This window comes from Platalea leucorodia (genome assembly GCF_965183815.1).
Source record: "Platalea leucorodia genome assembly, chromosome: 9".
In the NCBI taxonomy this organism is placed as follows: Eukaryota; Metazoa; Chordata; class Aves; order Pelecaniformes; family Threskiornithidae; genus Platalea; species Platalea leucorodia.
In genome coordinates, this window is record NC_138831.1 from 42,082,821 (window position 1) to 42,103,636 (window position 20,816).

Genomic DNA, 20,816 nt, shown 5'->3' on the forward strand with positions numbered 1-20,816 from the left:
TGTGGACTGAGGGCAGTGCGTCTGCTTGCGCTGGCTTTAGCTGAGCACTGAGAGGTCTCTGCAAGGTCTATTAGTATTTTGTCCCAATGGCAGTGTCAAACTCTTTCCTAAGCCCACTCCTGTCCCACCTCATGCCCTCTTTGTGCAGCAGCTGCTGAGCAATCTACTGACATACTTCTGTAAATGCTAGGTTTTCCCTCTCTGACCTTCCAGTTTTTTTCCTCTCCTTATCCTGACATGTAAGTTCTCACAGCTGGGATGGGAAGATTAGGCAGGTCTGGTGGTCAAACAGATCAAATCCTTACTTAAATCAGGCCCAAACTCAACCCTTCTGAACTGCTATGTAAACTTGAGTATGTTTGTATGTTTTTTCCAACTCTGCTTCTAGGCAATGCCCAAAGGTAGAAGAAAGAGCTCTGAAAGACTGTTAGGGCCATTTCATGACATTTCCTGCCCAGCCCTCAAGCACCAGGGTTGGCTTAAAAAAAGAGCTTCTGGCAAGTTCCAGACAAAACGATGCCAACTTCTAAACAGAACCCCCTAAATCTCTAAAAGTATCTGAATTTTGATAGCGGAGTGACTTCTCCCATCCTTACAGCACAAGATGACTGCTGACACAGGCTGTGAAGTTGTTAGACAGCTATGTATTTACATTTTTAATTCAAAGTTCTCTGCATGAACAAGATCACAGTAAACTCCGTATCTCTCTAGTATTCACAACCCAATAAGCAGGATTTAAGATATGTGTGCTTGTAATCATAGATTCACCAGTATGTGGGATAATTGGAGTAATTATGCCAGGCACAAATAGTTTTTTCATGCTTTATCAAGAGCATATAGGAGCACAAAAGAGCATTTAATCATTTTTGTTCCATGGTGAAACTTATCAGCATTAGTAGTAACTTCATACAGAGCAACCAAGATGCAGATAAGACTCGTTTCCCAGGGAAACTAGACAAAATACTTGATCTTTCCTACTATCCAGTTCTATCATAATAACACAACCCTTCCTTCCTTCCTTCCTCCCTCCTCCCTCCCTCTGCCCTGTACTGCCGTCCCTCCCCAAACCTTGTGAAGTTGGAAGATCAAACAGTTTTAATCTGTTCCCACAGAGAAAATAATCTAGGCACAAAAGTGACAAGCAAAAAAAAAGTTAAACAAAGGAGGCAAGTGAAGAAAAAAGTTCCATTTAAGTGAGCGACCATTTGACCAGGAGCAGGACCTGCAGAGCTGAGTCCTCATGCAAACCACGCTTACTCATGGGAGCCGCAGTTTTGACATTAGTGGAATTACTCCAATAAAGGAGTGCACAAGATGAGTACCTGGATGCCCTCCCTCACTTTCTACACTGAGATTTGCAGAAGTCCACAGTTAGACATCTAAATCCTACTAAAACCTGATGGCAATTGAGTATTAACGCTCTTAAGCTGTTTTGAAAAGACCAGCCTCTAATCAATCCATTTCTAGCAAGCAAAGCAAGTATGAGTTTTCAGCAGGAAGCATCAACTATAAATAGGACATGAGCTAACTAATGAGTTTGACTTATTTGGCGCAATTGGCTAAACCATATCTATTAAAATATTATTAAACGATGAGAGCATCAATTATAATTAAACCTTGGTATGCCAAGTGGCTGCCACACCAGATTGTCTGTCCACAAAGCAGAGGTTTTCTGCCTTTTTTTTTTAAACAGAGAGACTCTTAAGTAGTTCAGACATGACATCCAGGTTTTGTTTAAGAAAAAAAAAAAAAAGGAAAGGAAAGGAAAGGAAAAAAGGAAAGATTAAAAGGGAAATAAACCATCATGGGTAGGAATGGTTTTATCATTTTTCTTTCAAAGGACAGACTTCTGGAGTTCTCAGCTGCTAAACTAACCTCTTAGGAAAATTAGGCCATTCCACTTACTACAAATGACATCCCTCTGAGACCCCGTATGTAGACTTATCTGTGTGGAAGTCTTTTTTTCAGAAGGAGCAAAGCACTCTTGAATATCTCACACAGGGAAAGGCAGGCAGCCATTTATGACAAATGTCTTCTGCACGCAATTGAGAACCTAATGCAGCCGCGCAAGCACAGGCTGTGCAGGGGCTGCTCACCTGTGCTAAGGCCAGAGGCCAGCCCACTGCTTGCCACAATGTTTGAGCCGCTGGGACAAATAAAATCCTATTTAACCATGGCGTGGAAGTCTCACAGGTAATTAATTGAATCCCAACAAGTTTCATCAAAGTCGGCACCTGATCATGGGAGATTTATACATGCATGCCCGTGCACAGATAGGTTTCAGCGTGAGCCAAGGGCTCAGCGCGGTGGTGTTCGCCTCGTCCAGCGATGGAGCACAGCTCAGAATCCTCCACCATGGTACTGTCGCCCGCCTGGCAGGGCAGGGAGAGCACAGGCAGAGCTGTGCAGGCTGCAGGCAGCTGCAGGCATCCTGGAGGGGAGGAGGCATGGAGATCACCCACCCCCTGGCTCATTGGTGCACCTTATTCTGGCTAATTGCATGTCATGGCACAGGGCAATGGATGAAGTTACACCATGGCCGGGCATACAGCAGCTCAGGGACCTCCTGACTCCTAAAGACAGTGGAGATCTCAGCCTTCCCCAGACTTTATTTCATCTAGACTGAACTTAGAATCAGGCAGATTATTTTATTTTCTAACGTGAATGTGCTTTTGTTACAAAAAAGTTGGATGTGATTTCTATTACTGGACCAGATTTTGCCTTGATTTATATAATCAGTGAAATCCCATTGACGTCAATGGAGTTGCTTGGATATAAGTAAGGGCAGACTTTGGCCCTGGTGTTCATGTCATTTGTGGTAATAAAAGGAATGTCCTAATTCTCCTAAAGAGTAATCGGAGACCAAGAGCACAATTACTTTAACAAGTGTTTCCACTGCTTCTTTACTTGAAATTCACATGAACTTTTTGGTTGTTTTTAACCCTTTATTCATTTCCTTAAACTAACTTAGTTGCCACTGTTGTAGAAGATAAATGTAATTACATGAATTTCACAGATCCATTAGATTATGGGAAGCCTAAGAGAAATATTCCTATGTCATCTTTATTTTTATTGATGATCTTCCAAGATCATCTTCATGATGTGACTTGTATCATACTAGTCTGGTTCCAGTTTTTCCAATAGCTCAAAAGTTGCTCAAGAAAAATATTCAACTTGGACATGTGTCTTCTTTGAAAGTACTAGTCATTTTAAGTCATAAGACTATGATACATTGAAACTGTGAATAACATTTTTCTTGGCTTGATGAACATCTCTCTTTCAGGCCATCCGACAATGAATGGCTAGAGCTCTGTGGAGAGGCACTTGCCAAAGGAAGTATATTCATACCTTCCAGAAGGTGTTGCATCAGAGATAATGGTGAAGCAGTTCATTTCACAGAACTGAGCAAACTCCCTGGTGCATTGGATGTTCCAAGTGCCCTCATGGTTTCTCAGAAAAATCTTACTGTAAATGCAGACAAAACCTCTGCCTATGGCTGTTACCACCGTGTCAGCAAAAGATAACGTAACATGCATGATTTGTCACCAGGCAGACTCTGCCTTTGAAATATGGCCTCAGCTCTTACATACTTTTATATTGTACAATGACTTCTGCTTTTGTAAGGAATAGCAATTAAAAGTTCCTTATCTATTCACAGAAGAGGCAGTTCATGTGGTATTTCCATGCTCTGTTTATCAGCGTGCCAAAATCTCGTTCTAGAAGGAAAAGACCACTTCACAGACTCAAGCGGAGATGCAAATCTCCCACCCTGAATTTCACTTTTATGCTCATAGCAGTAATAGTCTGTGCTTCGTCATGGTTATGCTACTTAATTGGACTTAGTATCTGAAGACCACTTTACAATCATTAGTCTGCAATGACTTTTCATCAAAAGCAATTTGTTCTGGATTTGAGTTAGTCACCTTCAAGAGAAGAATGCTGTGGCTCTGCAAAGCTTCCTGCTCCTCCGGCTCAGCCTAACTCGGGCAGCACTGTGCCGACTCCGTCTGCCCCAGTGCTGTGGCTCAGGACAACTCGCTTGCCACATGACACCAGAGATGTTTGGTTAATACATCACCTCTAAGCAATGCCGTCTAGAGACACAGTACAAGAGAAACAGTAGCTTCAGTAGCACAAAACAGTATTTTGAAAATGTAAGATCACAGTTCTTGTTAAACACAACTTTTTTAGGAAGATAGCCAGCTGCACATTACTTCATAGCCTTACAGTCTCTCACGGTCTGCTCCTGCCCTAGCTCACTCTTCAGATCAGCTGTGCTCATCTCCTGCTTTCTAGGAAGTGATACATTTTCAAATACAGTTATGTAAAATTGAACATTTCAAATACGTGACCTGTATTGGTTTCTCTTAAATAAATACATCCATTCAATAGTGTGCTTGGGGACAAAATGATGGAGTCAGCTATGAAAAGGGAAGGCAGAAAGGAACCAGACTCAGGTGGCTTTCAAGCACGAAAGGCACGTTTCCCAAAAGCATTTAAAAACTAGCCATCAAATTCAGGTGTGTCTCAAATCTTTGCAATTCTTAATGGAGTTATCTCAGTGAAATTGCAACACCAGCATGACAAGATGAAGCACCTTACCTGCTACCTTGACCTGGGTGGGTCTGCAGGCTTTGCATGGCAGTACTTGGAACTCCTCCGCCTGGTACATGGAGTAGTCAGTGCTCGCGACCACCAGCCTGTCTCCGGGTTTCCATGAGCTCACGTCATCCACCAGATTCAGGACCGTGCTGTTCACGTTGGTGTCAATGGTTACCGTAAGCTTTGGTTTCACTGAAAACCCAAAATGGAAGGGTGGAGAATTCAGTTAATCTTATCAGAAAATGCTTGCTCTTTTTTTTTCTTTTTGCCTGGAATGCCACCAAAAATGATGATTTCCTCATGCAACAAAAAATAGTTAACTCTTCCAAACATGCTTTTTACCGACTTTGGCTTGGAAAGCAAGCAAACAAGAAAGTGTTTTCCTTTAGTTGTAGGCAGGTGGATTTTCCACTAAACCCAGGACTAAATTTAAATGTAGCTCTTAGTTCACCACACCCACTTAGCAGCAGCACTTGTGGGCGCTGGGCACTGTTATTTACAGCAGCCAAGTGGTCTTTACCGTAATGACTGTTTTTTCCAGCAAAACAACTGTCTTCCACCCTTCTTTCCCTGCCAACTGAGTGCTGAAGAATCCTAATGACTTGTCTAATGACCAGGTTAGGGACAACGGTGTTGGAATTAGTAACTACAAAACAAAGTATTACTTTCAAACCTGTTGTCTTCACACACTCTGATTGACTAATCCTACCTCATCCCAAAATGCTTTAGGAAAAGGCAAGATATTTACAGGAAGGGACTTGCCAAGTATTTGCCATAGCCTTGCTGGGATTTTGAGACACCACCCTGTTGCCTCTGTTAGCGCTCAGGAATTTTTCCTGAGATAAATCTTCAGCCGTTTTATCTGTGTTCATGTCAATAGCCCAGTCGAAGTTTTAGCTTGGGAAATGACTCAAGTTATTCTTCCACGAAACAAGAGCTAGTCATCAGAAGACAGTATTTCTGCTTTTCCCTGCTCTGGCTTTCAAACATGGGGCACATACCAGATCTGCCACACAGGAACCGTACTCTGTAGTTCTGGCAGCCCTCGCCCGTCTGGTCCTTGCCGTGGCACAGAAACCTGTAATCGTGGCCACTCTTGTAGAAAACCTCAGTTGTTAAATTAGCTCCATCAAGGGTCATTGCCTGGAATGAAAACAGAAATATAAAACAAGTGATACCTTGAGGTGAAGAGATTTCACCAAAACATCAATGCTGTCAGAAGAGGCTTTCGCTTTGTTTGGGGTGATGCTCAACAGTTGTACAACAAAACAGGGTGACTGTTACGTGTACTACCCAGCAGGCACTCCAGCTGGTGCTCAGACACAGCTATTTTATCCACAAGCTGCATAGATTATTGCTAGGTGCATGCCTTTCTCTTGTATCTATATTAAGACCATGTGCTTTTTTGGGAGGAGTATTCTGAGCTTCACTAACATCTGCCTTGGTGCCCTAGATTTTCTCTTGCCATTGATTTGAAGGCAGATGAAAACACTGAACACAGATGCTTGCACCCAAATGAACTCATAGTTTCAAGCCTCTTCACTGCACTCATTTCATTGCTTGTGGCTAGACTATGTCTGAAGCTTGCAGAAGAAAGAGGTGGGGGGTTTATTGCTTCTTTGCATGGATCAGTCTCTCTAAGAAAAAAACAGAGCTGCTCTAATACCCATTGCTCCAAAACGAACAAGAAGAGGCGGCCTTTTCTCACATGCAAGTACCAGCCTGTAGAGCTGCCTGGAGAAAAAAGGCTGTCTCGTACCAAGAAGCAGTGCAATATGTAGCCTCTCCTGTGCTCCTGCTGCGGCAATGTCACCCCTCAGGGTCATGTTAAATTTCACAGTCCAGCTCTATAGCTTGCAATTCTCTTGACCCTTTCACAAATATGTGATGCATTGCATTGGGCAATCCAAATAACACGTGCATTTTAACAAGGCACCAGGAGATAAGCCATCTTTCAGTGAAGGGTCTGATCCTGATTCTCTCACTCAGGCAGACCTTCCTTATTAATACATACATCCTGCTGCCATGTATAGGATTAGCACTGTCAGCTGAAGGAATGTGCCTCTGGCTGTGCCACACTTCTGTTATTATCATCATATCTTCAATTTTCTTGTACGTAGCATAGCTGGAGCCGGCCAGCTGGTATAAATCAATGTAACTTTATGAAGGCAATGAGCAACACCAGATGACACTACCTGAGGATTTGCCCTAAGATCTGCAGGATAAACTGAAAAACGATGTTTCACTTTTAATATACATGGAAAAAACCTAACTGTCATTTAATAGAAGGTTAAAAAAGATTTGGTTCTTGAACGGAAGAATATCTTTCTTGTTTCTCTTTTAATACGCATGCTAGAAGGGGCTGTATCATAACAAACATCTGACCCCTGTTTTGAACTAAGTTGTCACTTCTAATATATGTATATGGAAGCAGAAATTAATGTGGATTTGCTAAGACCTGGCAGAAAGTTATAGGGCAGTTTTTTCCTCTCTGTTCAAGAGGCGATTCTTTATAACATCGAGCCCTGGAAACTTTCACTCATGCTGTCAGCATTCCCGTTTACTTCAATAGCCACATTCTTGTGAATAAGGAGAGCTCCGCTGGTTCAGAGTATGCAGGAACCTTAGGTTCAGCCTCCCACAGATACAAAGTATTTTATTGTCTTTTGCTAGGCAATGCTTCTGCTGTAGGTGTTTTACAAGGGAGAGATATAAAGCATATGGTGAGCATTTGAAAAAAAGGAAAAAGCTTGGGTTTTGCCTTTTTTTTTTTTGGCCTTAAAGAGGCTTTTGCAGTCTCAGAAAAGGTATGTGATTTCTCCTCAGCATGCTGGCCTGATGGCGTAATTATAATATTTAGCCCCAAAAAGAATTCAGATTTCTTTCCACAGAGAAAAAAAAATTGACTCCAAGTAATGGCTGCAAGCTCACCAACATTTTTTCCAACCTACTACAGCTGGTAGTTTTACCATCTCATTACATTTTGTGATTAATTTTTTAGGTAGGGTCCATTTCAGGACCATTTAAAAACTTTGAAATTTTCATGTGTTTTTTCCTTTTAATATGCCAGCAGGGAACCACATATTTCATGACAGCATCTGTGCTGTCCATGACCCCATCTGTACTCCTTTTCATGCCAGAAGCCAGAATGTACTGAAAGGGGCTCAATTCTATAAACTTTTGTCTCAGAAAAATACAAGATTGGATACCAGATCTTGCTGGTTATGTATTAGAGCAGTAAAATAATCGCTGTCCTTTATTTAGAAACAAAAATTACTGACAAGCACAATTATTTTGGGGTTCATAGAATCTTAGAATCATTTAGGTTGGAAAAGACCTTTAAGATAATCAAGTCCAACCGTTAACCCAGCACTGCCAAGTCCACCACTAAACCATGTCCTTAAGCACCACGTCTACCCGTCTTTTAAATACCTCCAGGGACGGGGACTCAACCACTTCCCTGGGCAGCCTCTTCCAATGCTTGACAACCCTTTCAGTGAAGAAATTTTTCCTAATATCCAATCTAAACCTGCCCTGGCGCAGCTTGAGGCCATTTCCTCTTGTCCTATCACTTGTTACTAGGGAGAAGAAACCAACCCCCACCTCGCTACAACCTCCTTTCAGGCAGTTGTAGAGAGCAATAAAGTCACCCCTGAGCCTCCTCTTCTCCAGGCTAAACAACCCCAGCTCCCTCAGCCGCTCCTCATAAGACTTGTGCTCTAGACCCTTCACCAGCTTCATTGCCCTTCTCTGGACACGCTCCAGCACCTCAATGTCCTTCTTGGAGTGAGGGGCCCAAAACCAGACACAGTACTCAAGGTGTGGCCTCACCAGTGCTGAGTACAAGCAGATGATCACTTCCCTGGTCCTGCTGGCCACACTATTCCTGATACAAGCCAGGATGCTATTGGCCGCCTTGGCTACCTGGGCTCATGTTCAGCCAGCTGTTGACCAACACTCCCAGGTCCTTTTCCACCAGGCAGCTCTCCAGCCACTCTTCCCCAAGCCTGTAGCGTTTCATGGGGTTGTTCTGACCCAAGTACAGCACCTGGCACTGAGCCTTGTTGAACCTCATACAGTTGGCCCATCGATCCAGCCTGTCCAGGTCCCTCTGTAGAGCCTTCCTACCCTCCAGCAGATCAACATTCCCAGCCAACTTGGTATCATCTGCAAACTTACTGAGGGTGCACTTGATCCCCTCATTCAGATCATGCAGTGTCAGTCCAAAGAGGATTCACCCCTCTAAAGCGAGTAGTAAACTAGCCTACCTGGATGTCAATGGGTTGCCTACAGATTTTATCAGGGTGAGCAGCTTTGAAGTCAGAAAGCTTCTCCATGTCCTTAGATCTTGCTTTATCAGGCTTCTCAAACCACTCTGTCCATTCTACATCTGGAGACAAGTGCAAACAAGAAAAGTCATTTGAAAGTCAAGCTTAATGAAGGCAGCAAAAATGCATGAAGCATAACATGATCTCAGATATCATTCACAAGTTTCTTCACTGATGATCTGATTCCTGCCTCTTCTTGCCAGTCTGTCAACCGCTTTTAATGATGCTGTGAAGTGTAACCAGCCAAAGGAGAGCGGAGTTATTAAAAGCTACATAATTGGAGTGTGCAGTATGAGCATTATTAATAGGTATGGATTTTGGATCTGTGTCCTCCTTAGCTGCCTTTTCTGATCTTCAGATCAAGTTACGACCAGTTACTGTATGTTGTCTGAAACATGGACATGATGACTATGCAGTCAAAAGAAGAGGTTGTGTGTGATCTCTTAGATCATAAGAGATGGAATTTCATACCCAGTGCCATAAAGGAAAAAGGATCCCAGTTATTCAGAGAGTCCTGGAGACAGTTGGGGAAGGAATCTCTGTGTGTTCTTTACTTGGGTTAGCAGCGACGTAAATAGCACCTAGTAAGTCCGCTCTTCCTAAATGGAAATGTATTGCAATAAAAAGTTTGATTCACCCTATTTGTCAACTGTCTACTACTGAGTTAAATGGCATACAGATCTCTTACCTTGAACCCACTCACTAGTTGAAGAGACGTTAAAATGTTCTCCATTCTCAGCTTTGAATAGTTTGAATACTTTGGCCACAGCTGATCCTTTGTGACCTGTAAAAAAACAAACATTGGTAAAATCACTGAATGCAATCGATAAAAGTCAGAATTGAAAAGGTAATGGTCTGTGTGTGTGTTTGCATATTTTGGCTACATTATCCAGAACTAGCCCTGCACAGCTTCCAGAAAAATTTACTGATCTTGGAATGAGGCTTCGGACACTTTTATAACTGCTTGGACAATCAGGAGGAAAAATCTTCAAAAATCAAGAGAGGATAAAAAAACCAATGATTTGTAATATATTGCTATTTTTATTTGATGTTGTAGCAAGCTATGTTGTTAGCTGCTCTTGAAAATGTCATGAAAAGACACAGACTCAAAAGTCTTCAGCTTGCAAGAAAATTGTTTTGCAGGAGTATTTGAGGCTACCAATACAGCATACACTGATGATATTTTCAGCTGGTGTGAACTGGGTTTGTTCCATAGCTTTGTGTCTAAGAGAGGCAGTGTCTGAGCTCAACGGAGTTACATGGATTTACACTGGTGCACGATCTCACCTTTTATCTCAGCGTTTGGATAGCCTAGGTTATACCCCACTCAGCTGCTTCAGCTGCATTAATGGGAAGAAGCAATATATACAGAGAGCACTCAATTAAATATGTCTAACCATCAATTGCTCCCAGCTTCGATGTAATGCCGTGTCAAGTGAAAACACCACTGACCAAATTAATCTCAGCCATAACTCCAATAACTTCTAGAAATAATGTCAAGCCAGTATTTTGTGCATGAATTACCTTGATATTCAATGTGGTCTTCAACAGAAGAGGAGGGATTTCCTTTAACAGTAATAAAACTCCATGGGTGCCTGTAAAATGAAAGTGAGAAATGATCAAGTTATGTCATGTATGAGATGCATATTTTTTATAGCCCAATGTTCTGGCATTTCTCAGGGGCACCACATTCAAAACAGTCTGATTAGTGTGACAGGCAGCTTGGTTAAAAAAATATCTTAATACTCTATATTTCTTCAGTAAATATATCAAAAGAGAAGGAAGCTCGAAGACAAATCCCCGCTTAATACACTCCTATAACAAGTGTGTTTCGCTTTTAAATGAGTGTTTAAAGAGGGTTGTGTGTGACAGACCCATAGGACACTGGTAACTCCTTGGGGAGCCTAAAAATCTTACTTTTGTGTGTGTGTGTGTGTGTGTGTGTGTGTATGCATACTAAAGAATATGGGAAAAAAAGCCACTCCTGCTTAAATAAATTTAGCTCATGCTGAAACCTTGTATGTCACAATTGTTTTTGGAATGACCCATGAGAATTTCTAATAGACAGACTGGCTGGCAAAGGGCAACAAAAAAATACCTAGATAGTCTCTGGATATCTAGTTTCCTTATTTTGAACATTGAACAGGGATAAAGGTTTATGAGTCTGAATTGTCTGTTCAAATCTGATCCTATATCAGAAGTAAGTTCATTACTGCCTGATGGTTATTGGTTGAGTAGGTTCAATAGCTATCAGCAACATTGGAGAATGACCACATGGATGAGTAAGCAATGGAGCCAGAGGCTAAAGTGCCTCCCAGCCTTGGAGGTGAACCCAATTAGTGGGGGTCAGGAGGGAGTTTTATCTTCGAAATAGAAGAGGTTCAGGCATATCTGCTCTTAATGACTGACAGAATAACAAATATGCTTTTAGGGTGGCAGGGAGACTGTCACCCCGACCCTGAATTTGGCAAACAGCCCCATAGATTAAATCATGTCTCTATAGGTATAAATACCCAGTGATTTCAATTGCATCAAGATTCACCCCTGAGTCTTGCAGGTCACCTTACATTTACCATCTGCTGGTATAAGCAAAGTTATAAACCACCCTGGGACTTCAGAAGAAAACATATGCAGACATTGACAGATAGCCACTAAAACATGCACAAATCACCACTGGTGCGAGCTGGGCTTTGCTGGGTTTCGCAGGCCCGGGCTTTGGGGTCGGCAGGAGCAGCCCCCGGGGAGCACTGGTGCACCCATGCCATGCCGCGGCCCCACGCACACACCGGACACGGCTCCTCAAGGGGACGCGGTCGCAGCGGCGCGTCCTCGGCCTGAGCACAGGACAGGCTCAGCGGAAGCTGCCAGCACAACTGCCTCGGGAGCCTGCCAGCGAGCCAGATGCTCCTGCTGGAAAACTTGCCTGTGCGCCAACTGCTGAAGGCACTGCTGGGCTGTGATCTCCACCCAGGGAGAGAAGGGGGATGGGGGCAGGAAGGACACTTTATCACTCAGTAGGCAAGATGATAGATTTTTTTTTCTTTTTTTGGTCACCAAATTCAAAACAAATGACAAAAAAGATGATGGCCTCGAAATAATCTCAAAAATAATCTAAAGAATAAGAAGCTATCTAGTTCTGCAACTCAAGATTTGGCCCCACTTCATATAGAAAGAAAAATCCATCCACTCTCCTCTCTCAGAGCCTTCCTTTGCCATACAGGTTAAAGCATGTACATGTGTGTGTAATTTTCTCATCCTGAATATTTTTTTTTCTAAGATCTTCCAAAAAAATCCGAAAAGCACCTGTCAGGTATATACAGCCTTATTCATAGTTGCAGATCTGTCTGAAATGTAAACCAATATGTCTATCTCTTGTTACACTAAAGTGAAGTGGAAGTTCAGTTTGCATAAGGAGGAAAGCTTGGATACATCTGACAAATCTGCCTCTCTTCCACTCTGCCATCTAACTGCCTTTGTAAATCTGGTCTCAGCTGCCATCCAGACAATGTTTTTTTTTTAAAAGCTGATGAACTTAAACGCCGAGAACACTCTAAAAATACAGTCTTTTAAATGGTGCACCAAGATGCAGGTGTTTTTCCACATACCAGTATGCCAGTGGGAGAAAATATTTACCAACTACTACCACATTATGGTACCCACAATGTCCCTATTATTTATATAAGGAAATATTGTAGTATTTCAGATAACAGCATGGCAAGGATTAGCTTTTTGACTGCAAACAATAGCGATGTTGAAAGTCGCACTTCCATGGATGAATTTCTATGGTATTTCCATTATAAGCATTTATAGCAAAGAAGTGAGAAACTAGCATTAAAACACCACAGCAGCCTAAAAACATCAAGTGCAATTCACTTTTATAAACATATGCGAAACCCATCAATTTCTTCCTGTAGCACAATTGGAAAAAAAAATGTAATGTTCAAAAATCTTTTTCTGTTTCCCAAATTTCAGTCTTTGAAAAGAAACCCAGCAGGCTGCTGGGCTTTAATATGGGTTCTGGGTATTTGAGAGCAAGCACTGCACTGATGGAGACAGTCTGGCTTTGGAGACTATTTCTGCAGCCTTGCTTGATTCTTTGAAATGCATTATCTGGTGCACAGGAGTCCGTGTAATATTTGACACAACCTCTTCATCAACCACCCCAAATCTTACTCCATCTGCACATGCCCAACTGACACTTGTCTGTTCCCACAGACTGCTGTATTGAATCACTTCTCCCCACAAGGCAGATTTTTTTTCATGTTCTGCAGTGACCTTCTTAGTGCCTCTTAAAAAAAAAGCCTACATAAATTCAGATAAACACAAAAAATATAATGGCTATGGTTGGGTAAATAGCAAATATTCTCAACAGTGTGTGTGCCAACATAGACACTGTATTGGCCACAGAAGTATTTACAATCCACAGCATAAATTCATGCATGCTAAATTCCTGTCCTGCACGAGTCCCTGAATGTGTATTGGACAAACTGAAGAATATGCTGTATGTATGTCTATATGTATTTAGCCAGGGTTACATGGCTATTATTCTATCCTCCTTAATGTTCATCCCATCCAATCCACCGTGTGTATGTAGAAATGCTTCTTAAATCTTTGGGGGATGGCCTGAAAATAAATTGGAATAAGTAACTTGTGGGAACAATATCTTGGAAAAACATCTATTTTAATGTGAATCATACGCTATTGCTCAATCTGCTAATAAAAATACCCAATATAGACACTGAGTGCATCTTAAACTATCTAATTAACTGCTAAAACTTCACATTGATAAGTTTCCCTCTTCTTTTTTTTTCCATGTGAAAGAACTTTGTGCCTTTGAGAGAGTGGAATTATTTGGACATCTCAGGAGCATAATAAAGCCTCTGTGCTGGGAGAACTGGCAGGACTGGCACATACCTAAACCCAAGGTGGAGGAAATGCTTGCTGCCCAGTTTGGTCACTGCTTTCCTGGCCGAGTCGTCCAAGTTTCTGGATCCTTCATCGTTCACTGCAACCGACAGGATCATGCCATTCGCAACTTTGCCCAAATACTGGGCAAGGCGTATGCTTTCCTCTTTTGCTCTGTAGGTATCAAACCTAAAATGATAAAAACATCCAAAAACATTTACTTCAGTAAATTATCGCAGCTTTATGTACTAAAAACCAAGTGCCATAAAGAAATAACTCTTTTTTATTGTTTACAGTAATGATATTATCTGATTGCAAAAGCACTTGTCTAACAGGGTATATTAGGGGTTTCTGTTAAGCCGAATTGATTAAACTCTAGTTGACAGAATAGCAAGGCACTAACACTACTCACTCTTCCGTTTTGGAAATTACTGATCTAGAAAGAATTGTATATACATGCAATAACACCCACTCGAACAAGATGCTAAAACGCGTGTTTCTGAACTTGCTGAGATGCTGTCCCCAACCTGTTCCCAAAGATCCTCACATCTAGACAGTTGAAAAATCACTCACCGATCTGAATGGACAACTGCCCCCGTCTTTGGGTCAATAACATGGACAATGACACCCCGATGGCCCCAGCTCCTTTCAAAGTAATATCCACCTTCTTCCATGCCACCAGGATGAAGAGTTTTGTTTAAGAAAGTCCAGGACAGCTTTTTCTTTCCGTGGATCTCAAGAGTGCCACCCTTACTTACTCCAAGATACTTCTGCCCAAAGTAGGGATTCGGCTGGCTGCCATCATCCGCTCTGCAGCAGGAAGGGAGGAAAGGAACCAGTTTGGGTTTGTATCTGACAGTCAAGGAGCCTCTCCCCTTGTTCTGCTATGGCCCAAGGAGAGAAGTGTCATGATTTGCAATGCATTTCTTTCAACTACTCTAAGAATCAGCAACTGCCCATATGGTACAGAAAATAAATTATTTGAAATAATACTAGCAATTACTGAAGACCATCAGCAACCTGGAATGAAAATTATACATGTTATATTCATTATACCCAGGCCAGAGGAGGCCTGAAGCCCAGACTGAATGACACATTTGTGTTTTTAAATTCTGGATGAGGTTAGGAGCCTAACCAGGCGCTAAGAGGTCTAGTGGCTGTTAAATATGGGTTTGGCATCCTTGAAATTCTAAGAGATCCTGTAGCAATCTGGAAGACATAAATGTATTATCCTTTGGCTCACCACTCTCTTGCAGAAAGAAAGGATGTTTAGGGAGGAGAATTTTCAGAATAAAAGAACTCCTCGGGTTTTAAGCCTATTCTGGAAAATCAGCTTGAGTAGTGGCAAGGTGCATGCTGATTTTCTGGCATGCCCAAATACCCCAGTGTTCATCTCCCAGTAGGATTTGAAAACCAGAACCAAAACTGCATGAATTTTTTACAGGCCATTTAAATTGTTTAAAAAGCTACTGAACTTTCCACAGAGCACTGAAGATAAGTATATCTGAGAAAATGTAATTTTAAGGAACATTTTTGTTCCCTGTTGTGGAAGAGAGATCCTGGAAGGTTCCAACATAATATTTTATCATGCATACGTACCGCCCATATAAGATGATAACCACATTGCTTTGGTAAGGGCACATCTCACTGCCAATATGTAACTCTCCATCATTTTCAATGAGTATATGTCTAGTACGCAAAATGATAGGCTGCACATCATCTTTAATGACCAGTTTTCCTAAGTAGAAAAGGTTATGACATTTACTTTAACACACAGCAGCTCATCAGCGGTTGTGATACCATTGTGCTAAACCCAGTGCTGGGCTCTCATCTCAACTTTTGAAAAATTCTGCCCATCCTCCCCAAAACAGCTCTCAATACAAATCCTAAAGACATTACGTAGTTTTTATTCAGTCCAGTTCTTGAAGAATGCAATTAAGATTTGCATGGAACAAGACTCATTCAAAACTGAGACAGAAATTCAGAGCTAAGATGAATAAAAGCTATTCATGCTAGCAGTCACTGCAACACTATGACTCTGTCCTGACAGAAAAAGAGGTACATATGTATCTGCCCTGTCCTGAGACCCTGAGAACTTAACTATTGCAGTATGATGTTATCGGGACAATGATTTAGTAAAAAACTGTTTTTGAAGCAAATCACAGAAGTAGAACTAATGAGTATACTGAGGTACTTTTGTAAATTCTCCAGAAAGGACAGCAAATAGGTTGATTATAATGACTAAAGAACTGATAGCATCTCAGCTACCACCCACCCTTGCACCAAATTAAAGCTGGGTTTGTCCAGTAGCCACCCAGTTCACAGCAAGAGGCAGGAAACTCTCCCAGTGTGAGACAGAGTGATTTAAATAGCCACAGTGGAAAGCACACTTCACCCAGCCTTGCCACCAGCACGTTTTACCTCCGTCAGTGATGTGGATAGAGTGGACAGTCGCGGAAGAAGAGAGAAGGAGCTTCCTGCCGTTACGGATTTCAATGCGGTTTTCTTTGTTGTGACCTGGGTTCCAGTTTTCTAACTCAGGATCCTTATCAGGACATGTGACAGCTTCTTCTGCTGGGTAGAGATGGAGAGTGAAGACAATTACCGTTTGTTCAGCACAAGACAGAAGGCTCCATATCTGGGCATCTTTACAGTATCATTCTCAGTACCCCCCTTTGCCAACTCCCTGGAACACAGCAGTATCTCAGTGCAGCAGAGTACATGTGGGTCACGACCACAAGAAAACAAACAACAGCTTAAGCTGTATGCTTTTCTGTTTTCTGGAAGCATGGAAAAACCCACTACCCGATGCAAAGGAGCCTTGCAAGGGATGCAGTTTCCAGAAAACTACTGAGAAGAGGCTGTAACTGAGCCCTTCCTGCAGTGACATCAGCTCCGTTCATACCATCCAGACACAAAACCTTTCACAAGCCCAGGGAAGATGTTGATGAAAGGATAAAACAATTACTACCTGTAAAAATGCCCCCAAAATACCTGCAAGGTTTTAAAAGCTTTGTTTAATGTAAAGATATTGAAATACGTTTGCATACTGTGTTTTCACTGGAGACGCAAAGTAAAAGTGCTCAAACTAACATGAAAACACCAAGCACCAAGGAACACCAGTCCACCCAGTAACAGAGAGCAACAGGAATCTCACAAGAGAGAGACTCTGGGTTTGTGAGCTTTTGCAGGCAGAAGCAATAAGGATTCATTCACTTTGGGTTCACACATCACCGGTCTCCACACACACATTTGATTATGGGCTGCCATGACGTGTTAGTCTAAACGGCTCTCATACCAAATCCAAGAGTCTCATGTTGTAAGTATTTACTTAAGATAAAATATTTCCCTGATATAATCTCACTCGATATGTGAGCCTCACATCTTACTCTAATCAACAAAACTGCAAGTGCGAGAGTCCCATGTGTGATGCATATTTTCTGAGGACAGAAACCTTTCTAATCCTAGGAAGCTGAGGTCAGTGGAAGTTTGAACAATGAGCCCTTTGCCATCAGAAAGGGTTCGGAGTTCTCACCAGCTCTCCAATTTCTATCCTTTAAAACAAAAACACCATAGGAAAACTACAGGATCCACAAATCAATGATAACAGACATGGGGTAAACACCTTGACTTCAGCAGGGTTATACCTCTGGCACTTAGTACAGTAAAGTTGGGTGGGTTTTGCCCCACAGATACTAATGCATTCAGTTAATGGAAAGGAGAAGGCTGTGAATCCATGCAAGGAAACATGTCCCAGTGCTGGTGTAGTTGACAGCGAGCTGTTGTGTGCTGCCACTGTGAAACTTGGGGGACATTGTAATTCCATAGCAACAGAAACAAAATCTGTCTGTCTGCATTCAGTTTCCTCTCAGATTCCTCCACCAGCTTCATGTCTTAAGAAAACAATAGAATTGGACCAGCCACTGCCTTAATGTCTCCAGAGACCCATTAAATACCAGCTAATCAAGGTAAGCAAGGGACATTTCATGTGGACAACATATGCCTTGGCTCTCTGCAATCTTTTTCCATATACATGAAGTGATCAAATCAGAGAGGGCTAATAATCTACCAGGTAGCAAGTCAAATACTGATAAACATCCAGGGCCTGATTTTGGTACCACTTGTGCCAGCTGAAAACTGGAAGTATATCAGTAATGTCAGAGGCACTTTTACCAATTTACAGTAATTGAGGAAAATAAGGAGGAGTTTCTGGGTTCCTACCAGAAGACACACAGAATGAATAAGAGTTGGAAAAGAGAAATACTTCAGGCAGGAAATGGGACTTGCATTGTAAATAGATGTTCAAATTTAACTGTAATACACACTGATAAAAAAAATCAAAAAAATGAGCTGGCATTCCCATAGGAATAAGGATAATAGAAAAATTTGCTCATGATGAGAAGCTAAATAAAACCAAAATAATCGATTCTAATGTAGAGGTATAATTTATCAACTAGATTAAGTGGACAGGATAAAAGCTTGTTCATTTTTCCATTTAATTGGCTATGCTAGTGTCCAAGCAAGCTTCCTGCAGTCTCAAAAGATGACTTGTGCCCCCCAAATTCATTATTTAGAAACAGAGAGGTAGACAGTGAAGCCTAAGGGGAAATCAAGAGGAATTTACGCTGATGATTGGGATGATGATCAGCAAAAGCCAACACAATTCAGAACAAAGGACCCAAATTCCCAATTTCATTAACCAATTCATAGCAGAGAGCAGTAGCTGTATGCAGCACCCGCATCTGCTGCGCCAAGGACATCGGAGGGCTGATCATCTTCTGCCAGCTGGTCCAGCTACCTTGCCAGCTTGGACTATTACTCTCATTGTCATTTTTTAAATAAGAGTGAAACTTCTACCCAGCACAAGGAATTAACTAAATGTTTTGCTTCTTGACCAAAAGGGCCTGAGCACCGCAATGAAAGGTTGCTTCATGCAGCTGCAGCGTTTGGGGCAAGACATGTGGTCTCTTTGTTTTAAACAAATACAAACCCTCAAATTAACTCTATTTAGAATATGTATATCCAGCTTCCCTTTTCCCCTTTACCTAACCTCTTAGGAAAAGGGCTGCTTGGAAGAGACAAAACCCAAGGGGCAGGAATGTCCCACCCCAGAGCTTTTTGCTCTCCACATCTGGGCTTGGGCAATGCAGCAAAACGCTCGCCTTCACCTCCCACAGCCACAGCTCTTAGGGCTTGAGGTTTCTTTTGTTATTTTTTTGTGGCATTTTGTTGGATTTGGGTTTGTTTTAAGAATGCGTGGCAGAGTCTGAGGGATTCCTGAGGGTACCTTCACCTGCTCAGAAATTTCAGCCTTTGCCACTCCAGCTGCCCTCGATCGGCAGTATTGGCACATCTGTAAACTGCTTTTCTCCTGAGCTTTCTCACTCTGTCCTTCACTCTTCTTATATGAAGAAGAGTGAAAAGCTGCTCTATCTAAACCAGCAATGTCGTTATTTAAAAACAGTGTTACAAACAATGCCCTTTTTCCCCATGGCAGGAAAACTTACCTGTGCTTACACAAGAGATTACAAACAGAAGAAAAATGAAGTTTTCAGCCAGATACTTGGAGGTAGGTAGAGCCATTCTTCAGGATTTTTAATTCTCTGGATGGATACCTGTGAAGAAAGAATATCAAGCAAATGTCACCTTTTTTTTTTTTTTTTTCCCCAGCTCATGCAAAAACCATTCACTGCACAAAAAAGGTTATATCCAGCTTTATGCCAGCCCACATTCACTCCCATCCAGCTCTATGGCTGAGAACACCTTCGCGCTGCTTCGGGACCAGCCTGAAGAAATCAAGGGCAGCTCCTCATCCTTTGTTTGGTTTAGGATAAACCCACTTGGGAATCAAACAGGCACTCAGAAAGCAACCACCAGATGTAACCGAAAACGCCTTAGGAATGCAGTATAAACACATCCAGTGTCAAGACTCTCTGAGGATGAATATTCACATGTGCAAGAAAGTAATGAAACACAACAGAGAAGGCGTTTGCAGAGTGACAAATTTTCGTGAGGTAACCTTTCAATGGCACCTCTCTCACTCCGTACTACCCACGCATTTTTAGCAATGGTGTTTTGTGCACCCCCAAGATAAACTGTACTCACACTTCCAGTCTGAAGCACGCAGTTTCTTAGATTTCAGATCCAAGAAAACATTGTCTATTTAATGTGCCAGCCCAGAATTTTCTTGCAAAACCAAAAGCTGCTTTTGAAACCAGTCTACCTAATGTTGTTTTCGTTTCTTCAGTAGCCAACCCCCAGCAAAAACAAACAAGCAGTGTCATGAAAGTCAAAGTTAGAATTAATGTGATTCTCTCCAGCGATTGATTCTGCAGCTCTGCCCTGTGCTCGTGACAATTTATTGACATGCATATTCACACTGAGGCAAGGACACCCACTTCTGTAGGTGTCAATGCTCTGTAGTCATACGGCACTGTTTAAAATTCACGTGTAGTCCTTGGAGCCATTAGGTTTTACCATGTAAGCCAGTATCTGAGGACTATCGAAGAAATTTATTTGTAGCTGTCATGTCACATCACAATGATGAAATAGGATAAACGTATGCATCGCACAGCTTGCTTAGACGCAAAAAAAGCAATTGAAAAAAACTCCAGGGTGCCCCAATTTCTTTAGGGCAAAAAACATGTTATTTTTCATGTCACTTCTTAATATAAACCAAACAAAAAACACAAGAAAAAGATACGCAAGAAGCCAGGATTTAGTCTGGAGCAAATTTTACAGCGTATATATGCAAAACACGTGTCTGTACTTTTCATAAAGGTGATATAGCTCAAAGTGCAACGATATGCTCAAACCATATGTAATCCAATGATTGTCTTAAAAATAGCATTAGAACCAGATTTGTCAGGAAATATTCCAGCAGGAAAATGTTTGCATGTTTTGGTATAGTGTATTTGACAGCCGTTAGCTCTGGAAACAGCATAGACTCAGGGCTCAGTACAGTCTATCAGGTGCTGAAAT

The 20,816-nt window shown here is 41.8% G+C and overlaps 1 protein-coding gene across 1 annotated transcript in view; it reads right to left on the reverse strand.

Moving 5' to 3' along the window:
- The window catches only part of CEMIP (cell migration inducing hyaluronidase 1), a gene marked incomplete at both ends in the record, with an annotated part of 52,858 nt that extends 33,440 nt beyond the window's left edge, over positions 1-19,418 (reverse strand). Inside the window, 10 exons of the mRNA XM_082321458.1 lie at positions 4,603-4,794; positions 5,604-5,745; positions 8,871-8,992; positions 9,619-9,714; positions 10,455-10,525; positions 13,845-14,024; positions 14,409-14,645; positions 15,435-15,573; positions 16,257-16,409; positions 19,343-19,418. Of these exons, the coding sequence (XP_082177584.1) occupies positions 4,603-4,794; positions 5,604-5,745; positions 8,871-8,992; positions 9,619-9,714; positions 10,455-10,525; positions 13,845-14,024; positions 14,409-14,645; positions 15,435-15,573; positions 16,257-16,409; positions 19,343-19,418 (1,408 nt within the window). The remainder of the gene's footprint in view (positions 1-4,602; positions 4,795-5,603; positions 5,746-8,870; positions 8,993-9,618; positions 9,715-10,454; positions 10,526-13,844; positions 14,025-14,408; positions 14,646-15,434; positions 15,574-16,256; positions 16,410-19,342) is intronic.
- Positions 19,419-20,816: the final 1,398 nt, after the last annotated feature.